The following is a 13,798-nucleotide window of genomic DNA, read 5'->3' on the forward strand; positions in this document are numbered from 1 at the left end:
AAGATAAAAAAAAAGCCCAGCCATACTGAAAGAAAGGCGTGCGCCGCCTTGTTGAAAGTGAAAGGTGCTGAAAATAAACAGAAGCAGCGGCACCACTGCTGAAGAACAAGTTTGGAGCTGGTTAAAACAAGCCCTCGGCATTGCGTGGTGGGGCGGGGGAGAGGTATTATGGGAAAACTTAGAATGAGGTGAAGCAAGGCAAGTTGAGGGATAGAGACCGACAGAGGCAGAAAAAGGCAAGTTAAGAAAAATAAAGACAAAAGAAAGATGGCAGTAGCAATAAACAACAAGAGAGCGATTTAAAAGAGTAAGGCAGGGTACGGCAGAGCAAGACAGAAAGAGATGGGGAGAGAGAGGCAGGGAATGAAAGTGTGAGAGAGTAATAGAAAGAAATGTAGGAAGAGAAAGACACGGTGGGGTAAAGTAGGAAGATGCAGGAGGAAAGAGGGGAAGACATGCAGAGATATAAAGAGAAAGACAGGTAGAGGCAGAGAGCATGGACGAAAGACCGAGAGAAAAAGAAAAAGAAAATGCACAAACATAACAAGCTCTCGGCATTGCGTAGTGGGGGCATGGGAGCGGCTTCCTTTGAAGTCTGATGCCGAGGCTCAGACAAATGGATGGTGTGCGATGTGGCTGGCGATGTGCACGCGCCTGGCTCATATGAACTGTACCCGATCCGCAGTTTGGGTAGACTTTTGAAAGCCTTACTATAATCTCGACAAACATGCATTGCTAAAGCAATGCTGTTATCGAGACCTAAAAAAAATGTTCAATCCCACTGAGCATAGGCGGAATGTAATATATCGCAGGGTACTAACTACTAACCCAGAAACGATTGCTAAATTGTACTATCGCTCCTCTAATAGACACAACAGCCTGAACCCGTTCTAGGGGTTACATTCTTATGTAAACTTGCAGCCAGATCTCGTGACTAGCAAAGCCTTGAGGGGGCGGTGCTGACTAAGAGATGAACACAGGACTCGGAGCCGCAAAATCCCCTGTTTAGCTCGCGCCCCCATTGGCGCTTCATAAGCAGCCATGTTAGAAAAGGTATTTGGAAGTCAATCAAGTACCAGTCGTAACAAAAGAACACATATTTGTTCCATACCTCCAAAGGAACTATATTGCTGCAAACGTTTCTAAAATTGCTCTGTCCTGTTCGTGTCGTACCGTATGCGTTAAACATCCAAAAGATTTGATATTTTTAAAATACCTCTTACCCAAATCAATCGATTATACAAACGCAACATTCAGAAGTAAATTCATGCTTGCGACGCTGTTGCTACGCACTGGAGTGTGCAGACAGATGTCGTAATTAAGTAGCGAAATTAATATAAGATGGAATCCTATATTCTCTGCCGGTCGGGCTGGGTAGCCGCGCCCCTCTCCATTCATAGCCGTCCCTCCAGGGCGGGGCCGCCGCCGCCGCCGCCTCCTCCTCCTCCTCCTCCTCCTCGGGAGTGAGTGACTTCACACTCATTTGTAGAGTACTACCGGCCGTGAGCGGGCACCATGGCGAAGAGCGGCCGGGCGCTGAGGAGGGTCATCACCGGCTTGGCGGAGTGCCCGGCTCACGGCAGGGTGACGGCTGTGCGGCGCGCCTCCGTTACCGGGTATTGTGATCATTCTCGGCGTTCATAGACGAGCCTTTGTTAGTGCAAAGTGTGTGGTGTATTTATACTGACACCTCCTTGTCTCGTGACTGGGAGAGAGCCCCTCGCTGTGCGTGAGCTTGCACTGTCTAAGCAGGTTTTTAATGCGGGCCCCGGAGGCGTTTCATGTTGGTTGGCGACGCTTACTGTCTGAGTTTAGATGTGGCACAGGCGCTCTCTTGGTTGGGGGAGGGTGCACACAGCATATGAATTGATAGTTGCGCTCTTCACAGAGAGTGGGGGTGTGGCGGGTAGAGTCTTATTTTAATTTTATCAGAGGCGCGGGTGACAAACTTTTAAACGAGAGCCGGGAGGGGCTGGTAAGGAAAAGTGTCATGAATATTCTAAGCCACAGCTTTTGACAGGTCACTTTATCATGTTACCAGAGAGTTGTATTCTATTGCATTGACAGTACACATTCGCAGAGCTAGGCGCTTGGGTAACAAACTTGGTCCCAGTTCTTGAAGTATCCTTTACAGACCATCAACGGCTTTCAGTTTCACTAGGAAAATTGGCGGGGTCCGTGCTGTTAATATTTTCTTCTATATTTTTGGTTGTGTGTGGCTGGTGGGCTTTACTTGTATTTCGAAGGACTGGTATGTGTGCTGCCCGACGCGCGGTATGTTAAGGGCGACCAGATGACTCCATGTCACTGGGACACAACTTATCGAGTTCTGGGTTTTGAGTTAACATATCCGTACCTCCACTTTAATTGAGCTAGTTGGACCAACCGACCTGACGACAATGATGGGTCAAAGCAAAGTCCATGAATAGTTAAGTGATATCCCAGTGATATGGAACCATCTGGACTCTGGGTATGTGCATGGATAACTGTGATTATAGTGTGTTCCTGCCCTCACACAGTCCCCTTCAATCTACCTAGCTGTGCAGTGTTGCTGTAGTATGCTGTGTGTTGTCTGTGGAAAGGGATATTTTCTTTTGAAGAAATAAGTACTGTTGTGATCTTAGTGAATTCCTTTACAGGTTTTGATTGATTACTTGTGGTTCAGTGATACCTAGCTATATGGTATATTGCATCTGAATTTGATATGTATTCAGTGTTAGTTATGTTTAATGTGTTCTGTTGGTGTTTGTTGCTTAAAAGAACAGTTGTGTGAGCCTTATCTTAAAAGTAACCGTAACAACACTAACATCTTCATGGCTTGTACGCGCAGGTGCAGTTTTTGTGCAGTTTTGTACCATTTATGCAGGTGTGTCCCAAACTGTGAGTGCGGCCCACTGGTGGGTCCTTTGTTGGTTAACAAAAGTCCAAGCAACAAATAAAGATGAATTCCAATGTTGTGTTTCCGTTGTCACATTTGCTGTACTTCAAAGACAGAGGCCAAATGTTAGTCTGTCTTCTAACAAATTGCTGCATTTTAGGTCGAGCTATTTATAGCTCTGAACTATTGCAGGGGAAACAACACTTGAACAAGCGGATTCCTCCCAATGCATGTTGTGTACTGAAGTGTGACGCTTCGCCAGGCGCGCGCTTGGCCTCGCACAGAAATCCGCTCCCCCCACCAAACAAGACCAGCCAAGAACATCACAGCGACCGGCCGCTTTGAATCCATTTGCCACCAGCCACTAAATGCGCTCCGCAGGTCATAAACAGGATCATCTGCTCGTGATCCGCAGGTCATAAAGAGGACCATCTGCTCGTGAATTCTCTCCCCTCTCTACACCCCCCCCTCCCCCCTACCCCCCCCCCCCCCATTCGGACAGTTAATGTAGCTCGTAATAATTGGGCGCTGCAGACTTAGACACACTGAGTTATGCTTCAAAGTGCTTGTTTGCTCACAGTCACGCTTGATCTCACTCATGGCACGAATATGAGATTTGGAAACACTTTTTTAATCACTCTGAGCATACACTATAGTTTACCTTGACTTGATGTAATTTCACGTTCTTCATAGACAGCTGCCCAGTGCTAAACAATGCTGACAGTGCATGGCAAATTCGTGCTCTCTGAACAAACATATTTTTGGCTACGTTAACCTGTGACCTTGGCAGTATCAGAGCACCCAAATATTCAAAAGAGCTTATGTATAGTGAATGGCATGCTGGTCTACCCAACAACTTATAATAGGTGATTTTAATGAGAGCCCCTCTCTTGGGTCAAGTGCCCATATGCTAAGCTAAACCTAGTAAAGCAATCAGCACAACGTTTTAGAGCAATGTATATGTACATCAGATGGTATGTGTGCTGTCCAACACCCCTTTATTAATCTTTCACCTCATCATTCTGCATCTGCACGCCAACCCTTCTTTTACCCCTCTTCTCTCCTTTCTTTTTCCTACCCTCTATCTATCCTCCTTATTACCTTCCCACAGCATCACTCAGCACCACTCAACGCCACAGCACCACTCAACGCCACAGCACCACTCAACGCCACAGCATCACTCAGCACCACTGAATGCCACAGCGCCCCTCAGCGCCACTCAGCACCACTGAAGGCCAGAGCATCACTCAGCACCACTGAAGGCCACAGCATCACTCAGCACCACTGAAGGCCACAGCATCACTCTGTGCAACCATTCAACAACAACTGGTTCTAATATGTTGTCTCAATGTTTCAAGCTTTATTACAAATGTCACAAAAAGATGTCAATATTTGACTGCTGTTCTTGGATTTTCATCACAATAAAATACACTGAACATAATCTTCCCAAAAAGTTATTTACAAAAGTTTAAGCTATTGCCATTATAAATTACAATAACTTTTATTTAAGTATTAATTATCAAATAAAATAAAAGCCATTGTTATTTGTAATATTAATACATCTAAGTCATGTAAATACAACACATATTGCATTACAAATACTATAGGTGTCATGTTTTCAAAAGTTAAAACTATTGGCATTGTAAATGACTAAGCTATTAATTTCGCTATTTTCAAAACAAACTCATAAATAAAATATTTGTCATTTACAATACCAATAGCTCAAAATTTCCTAATGCGAGACCTATTGCATTGCAAATGCTTGTTTTAACATGGGGTTAAAACTTTGCGGCCAGGGAAACAAAAGTAAAGTCAATTATGTTACACGCTTGCTGGGATACAGGTGATGGGAAAGGATGTTGGCTGTCCATTTTTGTTTGTAACACAACAAAAATGTAAATACATGTAGGTGGTCTTCATTCAAACAGAATTTTCTACACGTTATTTGTGTGCAGTATAGTTTTATGAGTAAACTCTATGTGCACATTTATTGGCCATTTCAATACAAAATGTGCGGTCTCTAAATGATAGTGTGCTACCATATGATGCTTTAGTTACATTAAAAAATAGCCCTCCTCATGTTCATTAAAGCTATGTGGATCTCGAAAGTTTGTCGTTCTGAAAATTGGGTTGTGATAATAAAAAGCACTGATGGATGCTGTCTCAAGTTTGATACTCCTCTAAATAACTGATCTGTTTTGGATGGGTGTGGAGGGTAGGGTTCTTAATGTTTGAGTGTTTGTTATTGCTCGAAGGGGAGCGCTATTATGAGCATTGTGATACCCATTGAGAAAGGAATATCTGCACATTGTTAAATGTGTGATGGGTGTCCCGCCTGTCTGCCCTCCATCTACAACTTTCCTATTCTTGGGACACAATTGGACCCATCCCTCTACCTTCGGGTGGCTGTTGAAGCATCCCAATTTAGAATCTTCTTGTTAGGGGTTAAGAGGAGATCAGTGACCTCTGTTGTACTTGTAATACAGAACTCTAAAAAAAAAAAAAAAAAAAAAAAAAAGCACTTTATGGCATGGCTCCCGTTATTGAAATAGGCGTGTAAAAATCTGTTGTCTTGTTCTTTGGTATGTTTGTCCACATGCTTTCTATTTTTCCATAGACTGAAGGTAATGAGTGTTATGAGAGGACACTGGATACGTTGGGATGTGTCTGAAACAGTACAAATCTGAGTTTGGAAAGCATGAAATAAAATATTTAGAGTACACCATTTGTTCAGAAGGGATAAAAACAAGACCTGGCCTTATCAGTCAAAATAACGAAAGATGGACTGGGAGCGCACCTAAGGTCCAGCATACATGCTCCCTGAATCAATATATAAACAATAGGTATGCAGCTCCTATAATATGAGAAAAAGTAGGGGAAGAAAACCTTATGCTGAAAACAGGTCGGAGGTCCAAGACGCGTCGTGCCCGGGATGTCGGGAGGAGGATGTTGAGCTAGAACACATGCTCTGGCTTTGCCCGCGCATGGGGGGGGGCTACTGGGAGGAAGTGGGGGAGCTTCTGAATGTGGTGACAGACAAATAGATTATGACATGGCCACCTGTTTGCTGCATTAGTTCCCTCATACGGCCAAGACTAAGGTAACCAGCAAATTTATTGATCTAGGGCTTTTATTGGCAAAACGCGAAATTACTTGGCATTGGAAAGCGAAGGAGGGTCCATCGTTTGAACGGTGGAGGAAGGAATTTTGTAAGTGGGCTAGTAGCGAGAGTGTGGTGAGGCTTAGACAGGCCACCCGCTCGGGTCCGGACAAAGCGCTGGGGGTGGCACGGGCATGGAAGGCCTTGGTCCAAACCTTGAAGGACCAACAGTTGACGGAAGGAGAGGAGTAGGTTTCACATCCACGTGAGCATAGCGTATGACACGTAGTTTTGCTACCCAACGATAATTCAGTTGTGCTATGTTGGGCGATTTGGTAAGCGCCCACACCACCATTCATGTACAGGGGGAGGGTAATGAGAGGGGGGGGGGGGAGCTGGAAGGGACAACAGTATAGACTCTCAGTGTTAGCTCCCGGGGGGTAGTTCTAGTTTGGTTGTTGGAAATTTGGGAGTAAATGAAAAGCGGATGCAAGAATCCTGTGACTAGCCAGACCTGGCTATGATAATGCGAACCATGCCTGCACCTTACGATTCTGAGTATTGCCACCCGACCTCCGTGTTGTGGGCTAAACGCATGTGTACTTCGAATTTCACTATTCCATAGAAGACGAACGATGATTGTGTAATTATAAATTGGCGTAACTGTGTGATCATATATCTGCAATAAAAATATATATACAAAAAATGATAAACAGGTCGGAGGGATACAACAAATCAGATGGAAAGGCCCTCGCACTCCCTGCTGGGTGTCATGCTTCATCATACAGCTCCTCGGGCCGGTGTTGCAATACCCAACGGGTCCCTCGAGGGGGCTCTTTGCTGGAGATCTTTTAATGATGTTAGCCTTGATGAATCACGTGTGAAGGTGCTAAATGCGTAAATTGGTGATAAAGTGAGTTAAAAAGGACTAGGAGTAACCTATTAAATATTTATTAAGCTGCTGTCTTGTTGAGAATAAAAACAATATGAGGTGGTGTAGCAGATAATGGTTCTTCACAATTAAAATGATAGCCTGGAGCCACTCTGTGCACCAGTGGAATTGGCGCAGCTCTGACCGGAAGAAGGGATACTTGGGAGAGCATGGCGAGCCTCAGCCCCGCTTGTGGAATGATTACAGACCACGCAGCGGCACGCAAGATGGTGGCTGGCTGACCTGGGCACCTGTGACGGCCCGGCAGCAATTGCTCATTGCCAGACATCGGGACCTCGTGCTGCCTTGCACCGATGGTGCTGATAGCCTGGCCCTTGGGGTATAAAGCACCTGTGGAAGGCGACCACTTCCTGGACACAAGAAGTGGGACCTACACGGAGGGCCTCTCTGCAGAGATGTGCAGTACTGTTGGCGGGAGCGTGCGACCTGTGAGATGACCCTGTGTGGCACCTCCCTGCCTAGGTGGTCCCGGATTGTGGGGGCTGTGCAACAGAGTGACTGTCGTGTTAGGGGTGCCCTGGGGCACATAGACACTGTGCTAGCTGCAACCAGTCCCCTTTTTTGTGTGCCTAAAGAATATTGTATGAGGGAGGGCCTCTTGGGCAGATTGTTCGACTGCAACAACTCAAGTAACCACAGTGGATCAAAAACATTTAGTCCAGGCTCGAATCAAAGGAGCCAGCGCCATCTGAGACACCCATCGAACTGGCTCTGGGTAGGGAGGGGGGTTGCCCACTGACCTGCGTGGGTCCCACCGCCTCCTCAACTCTGCAAGCTTGTGCTTTCCTGCTGTCCAAAGCACTGCTGAATACGGTGGATGACACTGGCCTGGGGGTATGTGGGCACCATGGGCCGCACCAAACCAATCAGGGACACCCAGGCTGGAGAAAGCCTGGAGGCCTTAGGCGAGCTACAGTATATGTATGTGCACCCCCACCCTCCCATATATATTGGACCAGATACTAAATGCCTTACACCAAGTGTTAGAGAGTAAGATAGACAAGGTAATTGTGGACCTTTGGACATTCTGAGATGACCACCGCAAATTGGCAGATAGGGTGAAATGCAACAAGGATGCCTTTGAGGAGGTGGAGTCCTGTGTCTGGGCTTTAGGACAAGGTACCCAAACTCATCTGCGGAGTAGACCTTCTGTACCGGTGAAAGGAGGATGCAGAGGAACGGAGCCACTGGAACAATGTTAGAATAGCTGGGCTGCCTGAAAAAGTGTAGTGAAGGGACATGGTGGTCTTCCTCGAGATCTAACTGACCAAAGAGGTTTCTCTCCAGAGTATCTTGCTGGTTTTTTCCCTGGAGAGGTCAAACGCAGTCCATGGGTAACCGCTTCCTTCAGCACCGCACCATGTAGTCCCCTCCCCCTGCCTGCTGAATTCACAGTGACCGAGACCTGATTTTTACAAAAAGCCCAGGAGGCCCGATGATTACACATAGACAATCCATCAGCTGGAATACATAGCCACTCAAGCAGAGGAAGGCCATGCAGGCAAACAACTGGCATGGGTGACCTACCCGGAATCCAGGAGAAACCTCAATACCCAAGTCGCCGGGCCAATGGGAGAAATTACTCGCAAATTTCTATTCATAAAGTTTTCATGGGGCATTATTGCTAGTTGTACAGGGCCAGTGATCCTATGGCGGGAGAGATTATGGACTTTTTCCTAGATGGGGGGCTAGGCGCATCAATTTCGGAGTCGAAAATCAGAGAGGCCATCAAAGGCTTGGCAACGAGATAAGAAGCCCAGGACAGATGGCCTTCCTGCCGAATTCTACCAGACCAGTTCTGAACTCCTGGTTCTCAGACTGGCTGGAATGTATGCCAATGCGCTAGAATACAGGCCCCTCCTGGATGTGACCAGAGAGGTACTAATAGTTTTAATCCCTAAGTCACTTAGTGACACCACAGATGTCTGTTGGCTAGACTGCCGATTTAGGTGCTGGAAACCAAGGTTCGAGCCTCGGGGTCGCGTCTACATTCTGTGAGTGTGGGCAAATCACTTAATCTCCCCGTGCCTGAATGTGTCCTTGTGTAACATAACCAGTGCTCAGGTAAAGCGCTCCAATACCATAGGGTCGATTTATATATAAATCTGCATTAAAAAAACTGCGGTTCGCTCTATGCTGAAATTAGACGATAACATTCTTAGCAAAATTCCGGCTGCAACCCCACCTTTTTGCGCTGGTGCGTGAGTACCAAAATGGTTTCATCTGCAAATTTAACACGTCCTGCAACATCTTGTGCCTTTATTGCATGCTGCATAAAACGAATAAGGCTCAGTTCCCCGAAGCCCTGATCCTTTCCATTGAAATACAGAAGGCCTAGATACTCTTAGGTGTGATTACCTGCGTGCAGTCATGACCAGGATGTCCCTAGGGGAGAGTTGAAATAAATGGATCACATTGCTGTATGCCATTGTGCATGGATAATTTCATCTCTGACCCCTTTTGAAGTCTGTTAGCGCACAAGGCAAGGATGCCCCCCTCTCTCCCATGCTCTTCGCGCTGGCAGTTAAACTGCTTGCTTGCCTCCTGGGGTTTGGCGTGCAGAGACAAGGGTATTCCACTGCATGATGGGGAACATCTGCACACTGTACGCGGATGACATGTTGGTCTTCTTGAGAAATCCCCAAACAGGAGTCCAGTGGAGCATCGCTATGCGAGATAACTTCGTACAGGTCTCTGGCCTTAGTACGAATTGGCGAAATCCTACACCTTCCTGGTCTCCCCAGAATGCACAAGCCCTCGGGAGCAGTTAAGAGCCCTTGGTTTACAGTGAGAGCCAAGGGTCTTCACATGCTTGGGGATCTGAGTAGAACACTCAGACGCTGATATCCGAGAAGGTAATCTTGGAATCATAATAAGGGGCCTCAACTGAAGCATTGCCTAATGGCGTTTGGAGCAGCTCCCTGTCATGGTCTGAATAGCACTGACCAAAATGGTTATCTTCTACAGAGTCCTTTACTATTTCCAAGGCTACCGCAAATTAGGCAATTATTTGGCCACTGCTTTATTTCCGCATAGTTAAGGATTTGCCGGATTTGCCTCATTTGCCACATAACCCATTTGCTGCAGATAATGCAGCAAATGGGTTATGGTCCTATCTCAAACGGACCAAAAGTTACTAAAAACACAGCAATATGTGTTCACATGCATTGGAAGACCCTTCGCAAAGGTTACCTGGTCATCGTCCAGTTTCCTATTTGTACTATCAAAAATTATGCCTCATGCTTTGCCTTTTTGCTACATACTTTGTCCAACTCTGTTGCCTAATTTGGTGCCTTCTTGCCACACAATTCCAGTGGCCCTAACTATTTTGTGAACCTCCCAATTTAGATACTGGGTGAGTTAATCAAGGATGGGCAACGCACCAGGGTGTCGCTGCATTCACTTCAGCGTCCCACGACCACAGACACCCCAGACTGAACTTTACCACCTCACTATGCAGCTGCAGAAGATCTCCCGCTGGCTGGCTGGTGGGGAAAACATGGCAGAGGTGGGTGAGTTTGGGACCCAGGGATGGAGAGCTAGAAGCTATGTTGCTGGGAATTGAGCTCAACCTACTTTGCAAACTGCAGTTGCTCTGTATTGTTATTTGCCATTAAGGGGAGGAGGGGCACTCCACCATATAGGGGCTGCTGCTCTATATGCCTCTGCAGCGCTGTTGATGGGCCTGCCAACTGTTAAAGGGGGGCTAATTCACTTCCCGCCGACAGGCGAATTGGACGTAGGTGTGAATAGCAACGTTATGGGATTGCTACTCGGAGGTCTCTTACTACATACTGGAGGAGCTGATGGCTGAAGGTAAGTTACCTGGCACTGAATTCTTAACCTATGGGGCATTGACTGGGCACTTTAGAACCAGCGCCCCCCCCCCCGCTTCCCCCCCCTGCATAATCTCCCTCAGAACATGCTTACCTTTGGAGGGGCAGGCACCTGGTTTCCTGGTTCTAAAAACCGCACTGACTATCATGGTAGATGACTTACCAGCTTCAAAAGTTAAATTGGCAGAACTATATTGGTAGATGCCTTCACTAGAAAGGAGTGAGACCAGACCCTGGAACAAGAAGCTCAACTACCTATGCTGTAAATATCTCACAACCCATAGACTGAATGCCATGCTACACGCTACTGATGTGAGCTGCCCCAGATGCACCCTGACTAACACAGGCTTCCTTCATATGGTTTGGAGCTGTTCAATAATAAACCGCTCTGTTTTCAGGTCACAGTGGACCTGGAGTGTACGTTAGGTCGCTGCCAGTGCCACACAGAAGAAAGTTGCCGTCTTGGGCTATATGCCAGGAAACCTTTGAAAAAAGTTGGTAACAGATTTCTGGACCTGCAATTGGGGATATCCCACAGGGACATTGCCTGTCATTGGCAATCTCCATAGACCCCACCACAGTATGTAGTGGCAGAGGTGGAGAATTGGGCAATGGCTGAAGGTGCAGCTATGCGCTGATGAATACCGAGGGGTTTGTAGAGGGCTCATTGTGGGTAGAGGTGGTCACTAGCTGCTTGGAATAAGACTCCTAACTGTTGAAGGTACAAGAACCAGTTGAATATGCTCCCGGCATTGATCGATTTTGTCCTGGTGAGCTGAGGGCCTTTCTGATGTCCTGCTGCTGGGTACTTGGCCATAAGAACTGGTAGGCCGAGGCTTCTTTGGAGTGTATTTGCCTTAATACATATGTCCCTCACAACCTATGACCTTTCGCCCTCCTCTGCTAGGAGCTGTTCAGTGGTTGTTGATAATTGATACGAAAGGTACAACTGGGCAGGATTCTTATGTTCACCCCCCAAAAAGAGGAATTTCCCACAGGAATAAACCCAACAATAATCACGGCCTGCAACCTGGGGGTCGGAATTGTCCTCCATACGATTTGTGCTGGAACAGGAATCAACAATGACACCAGCAGAAATTTTTATAGCAGAAATGGAATCTTCTGTTACAACAGAGAGCTGACCTTCAGATCCTAATGCTTGGACTTCTCTCTCACCCTATCAACCTCGTGTCTGATGTCAGCACCCTTCTAAACAACCTCAACACTTTTTGGAAAACTGTGTACATATACTCCCTAATTAAAACATTCAACAGCAAGCAAAGCCTTCCGCATTCTGGTACTCTAAAGACCTTTCTGACAATAAACCAGTCTTCTGCACACAGCAAAGAACCCCGATCTCATGATACTGAAGTCCGTCTGTCCAACACACTGATGTCAAATCAGTAAAAGTTCTCTACTAACACCAGTAATGAAGCCACCAACAGAAGCAAAATGCTTTTCAAGACCATCACTTCATCAGCCCCCTGAAATATCTAACTATTCCTCACGCCATAGAAAAGTGCAGTCCTCAACTGACCCTTCTTCAGAGACAAAATACAAACGATTCAACAGCCCATTAAAAACATCAAGCCTGCTTTATCTATGATGTCTGCCTCTTCCCTTATAATCCTGCTAATAGGCTTCAAAGGCACATCTTGTGTATCTTGCCAACACTTTCCATTCCCTCAAACCTTTTTCTTATAAAGATGTCTTACCCTCCTCCTTCATCAAAGCTCTTACTGAGGATGCGCTCTCACCCCTGCTCACCATTGTCCAAGCTTCCCTCATATTTTTTCCAAGAAGCTCTCAAGATAAGCCAGAGCCTCCATTCTTGAAGAAACCAACACTAGATACTGATGACCTCACCAACTCGTTCCGATCAGTCATCTACCATTCAATTGCAAGACTATTCAAAAAGCACTCTGTGCTCCACCGCAAGATCACATCACTATTAGCGGTCTCCTGCGCAACTACCAGTTTAGTTTCTGGTCACCTTACAGCTTGAAGACCACTATGTTACACATCCATAGGTGATACACTCTTGACCACATATGTAGATGACCCCTGCATCCTGAATATTGCTCAGCTGCCTTTGACAGTCGACCACTCCTCCCTCTTCAACACCCTAGAGCCACAAATAGGATTTGCCACTAGTGTCATTGTCTGGTTCTCCTACTTTCCCAGCCAACACCAGCTTATACACATGGGCAACTCCAGATCCCCCTCACCTGTGAAGTCTACCAGGGTTACATACTGTCTCCTGTCATCTTCAACCTCCACATGGTGCCACTTGGTGCTCTACTCACAGATAACCGCATCAAGATTTATCAAAATGCTGATGATTCACAACTCTGCTAGTCTTTTCTGCTTCAGACACCAAACGCCTCAAACACTGCCTGAAAGATTTCCTTGCATTGATGTCCATTGCTTACCTGATTCTCAACGCAACAAAGACAGTTACAATTATTAACCAAGAACAACAAACCAGACCATACAAATCATCTGGCTCATTGACTTGAATCTTGACATCTTCGGACTCCCAACTTTCACCAAATCCCAAGTCACTTGGATTCACCCCTGATCTCAACATCACCCCAAAGTAATATAATGCCAGAAAAAAAAGCCAGCCTGTTAGAAGCGCTCTCTTCTAAATAAAGTGAGGCTGTTTCTTCCAGAAAGCGACTTCAATACTTCTGGTCAAGCCTTTGAACTCTCACATCTGGATAATGAAAATGTCTTGCTTCATGGCCTTCCTGACTCCACACTGGCACCCCTTAAGCACATCCTTCATGTGTCTGAAAAATTATGATCACCTAATCCCCATTGTGATGGAACTCCATTAGCTCCACTTACCGGCCTACACCATCTTCAGACCACCTTGTTCATTTAGACAGTTATCGCAACCAGCACTCCTGCTTATCTTACAGGCAAAGACTCCATATATGGTACACCCATAACCAAGATGCCATCATACTATAGATGGGTAAGTGTAAACATGTATACTTTTGTCCATACATTTCCTTTACATATTA

The 13,798-nt window shown here is 46.2% G+C and overlaps 1 protein-coding gene across 1 annotated transcript in view; it reads left to right on the forward strand.

Annotated features, from left to right (window-relative positions):
* The first annotated feature begins 1,415 nt into the window (after positions 1–1,415).
* Positions 1,416–13,798, forward strand: part of COQ10B (coenzyme Q10B) — a 147,244-nt gene continuing 134,861 nt past the window's right edge. The window contains exon 1 of the mRNA XM_078680437.1: positions 1,416–1,616. Coding sequence (XP_078536563.1) covers positions 1,516–1,616 — 101 coding nt within the window. The 5' untranslated portion in view covers positions 1,416–1,515. The remainder of the gene's footprint in view (positions 1,617–13,798) is intronic.

This window comes from Lissotriton helveticus, chromosome 3_1 (genome assembly GCF_964261635.1).
Source record: "Lissotriton helveticus chromosome 3_1, aLisHel1.1, whole genome shotgun sequence".
NCBI classification, from domain to species: Eukaryota; Metazoa; Chordata; class Amphibia; order Caudata; family Salamandridae; genus Lissotriton; species Lissotriton helveticus.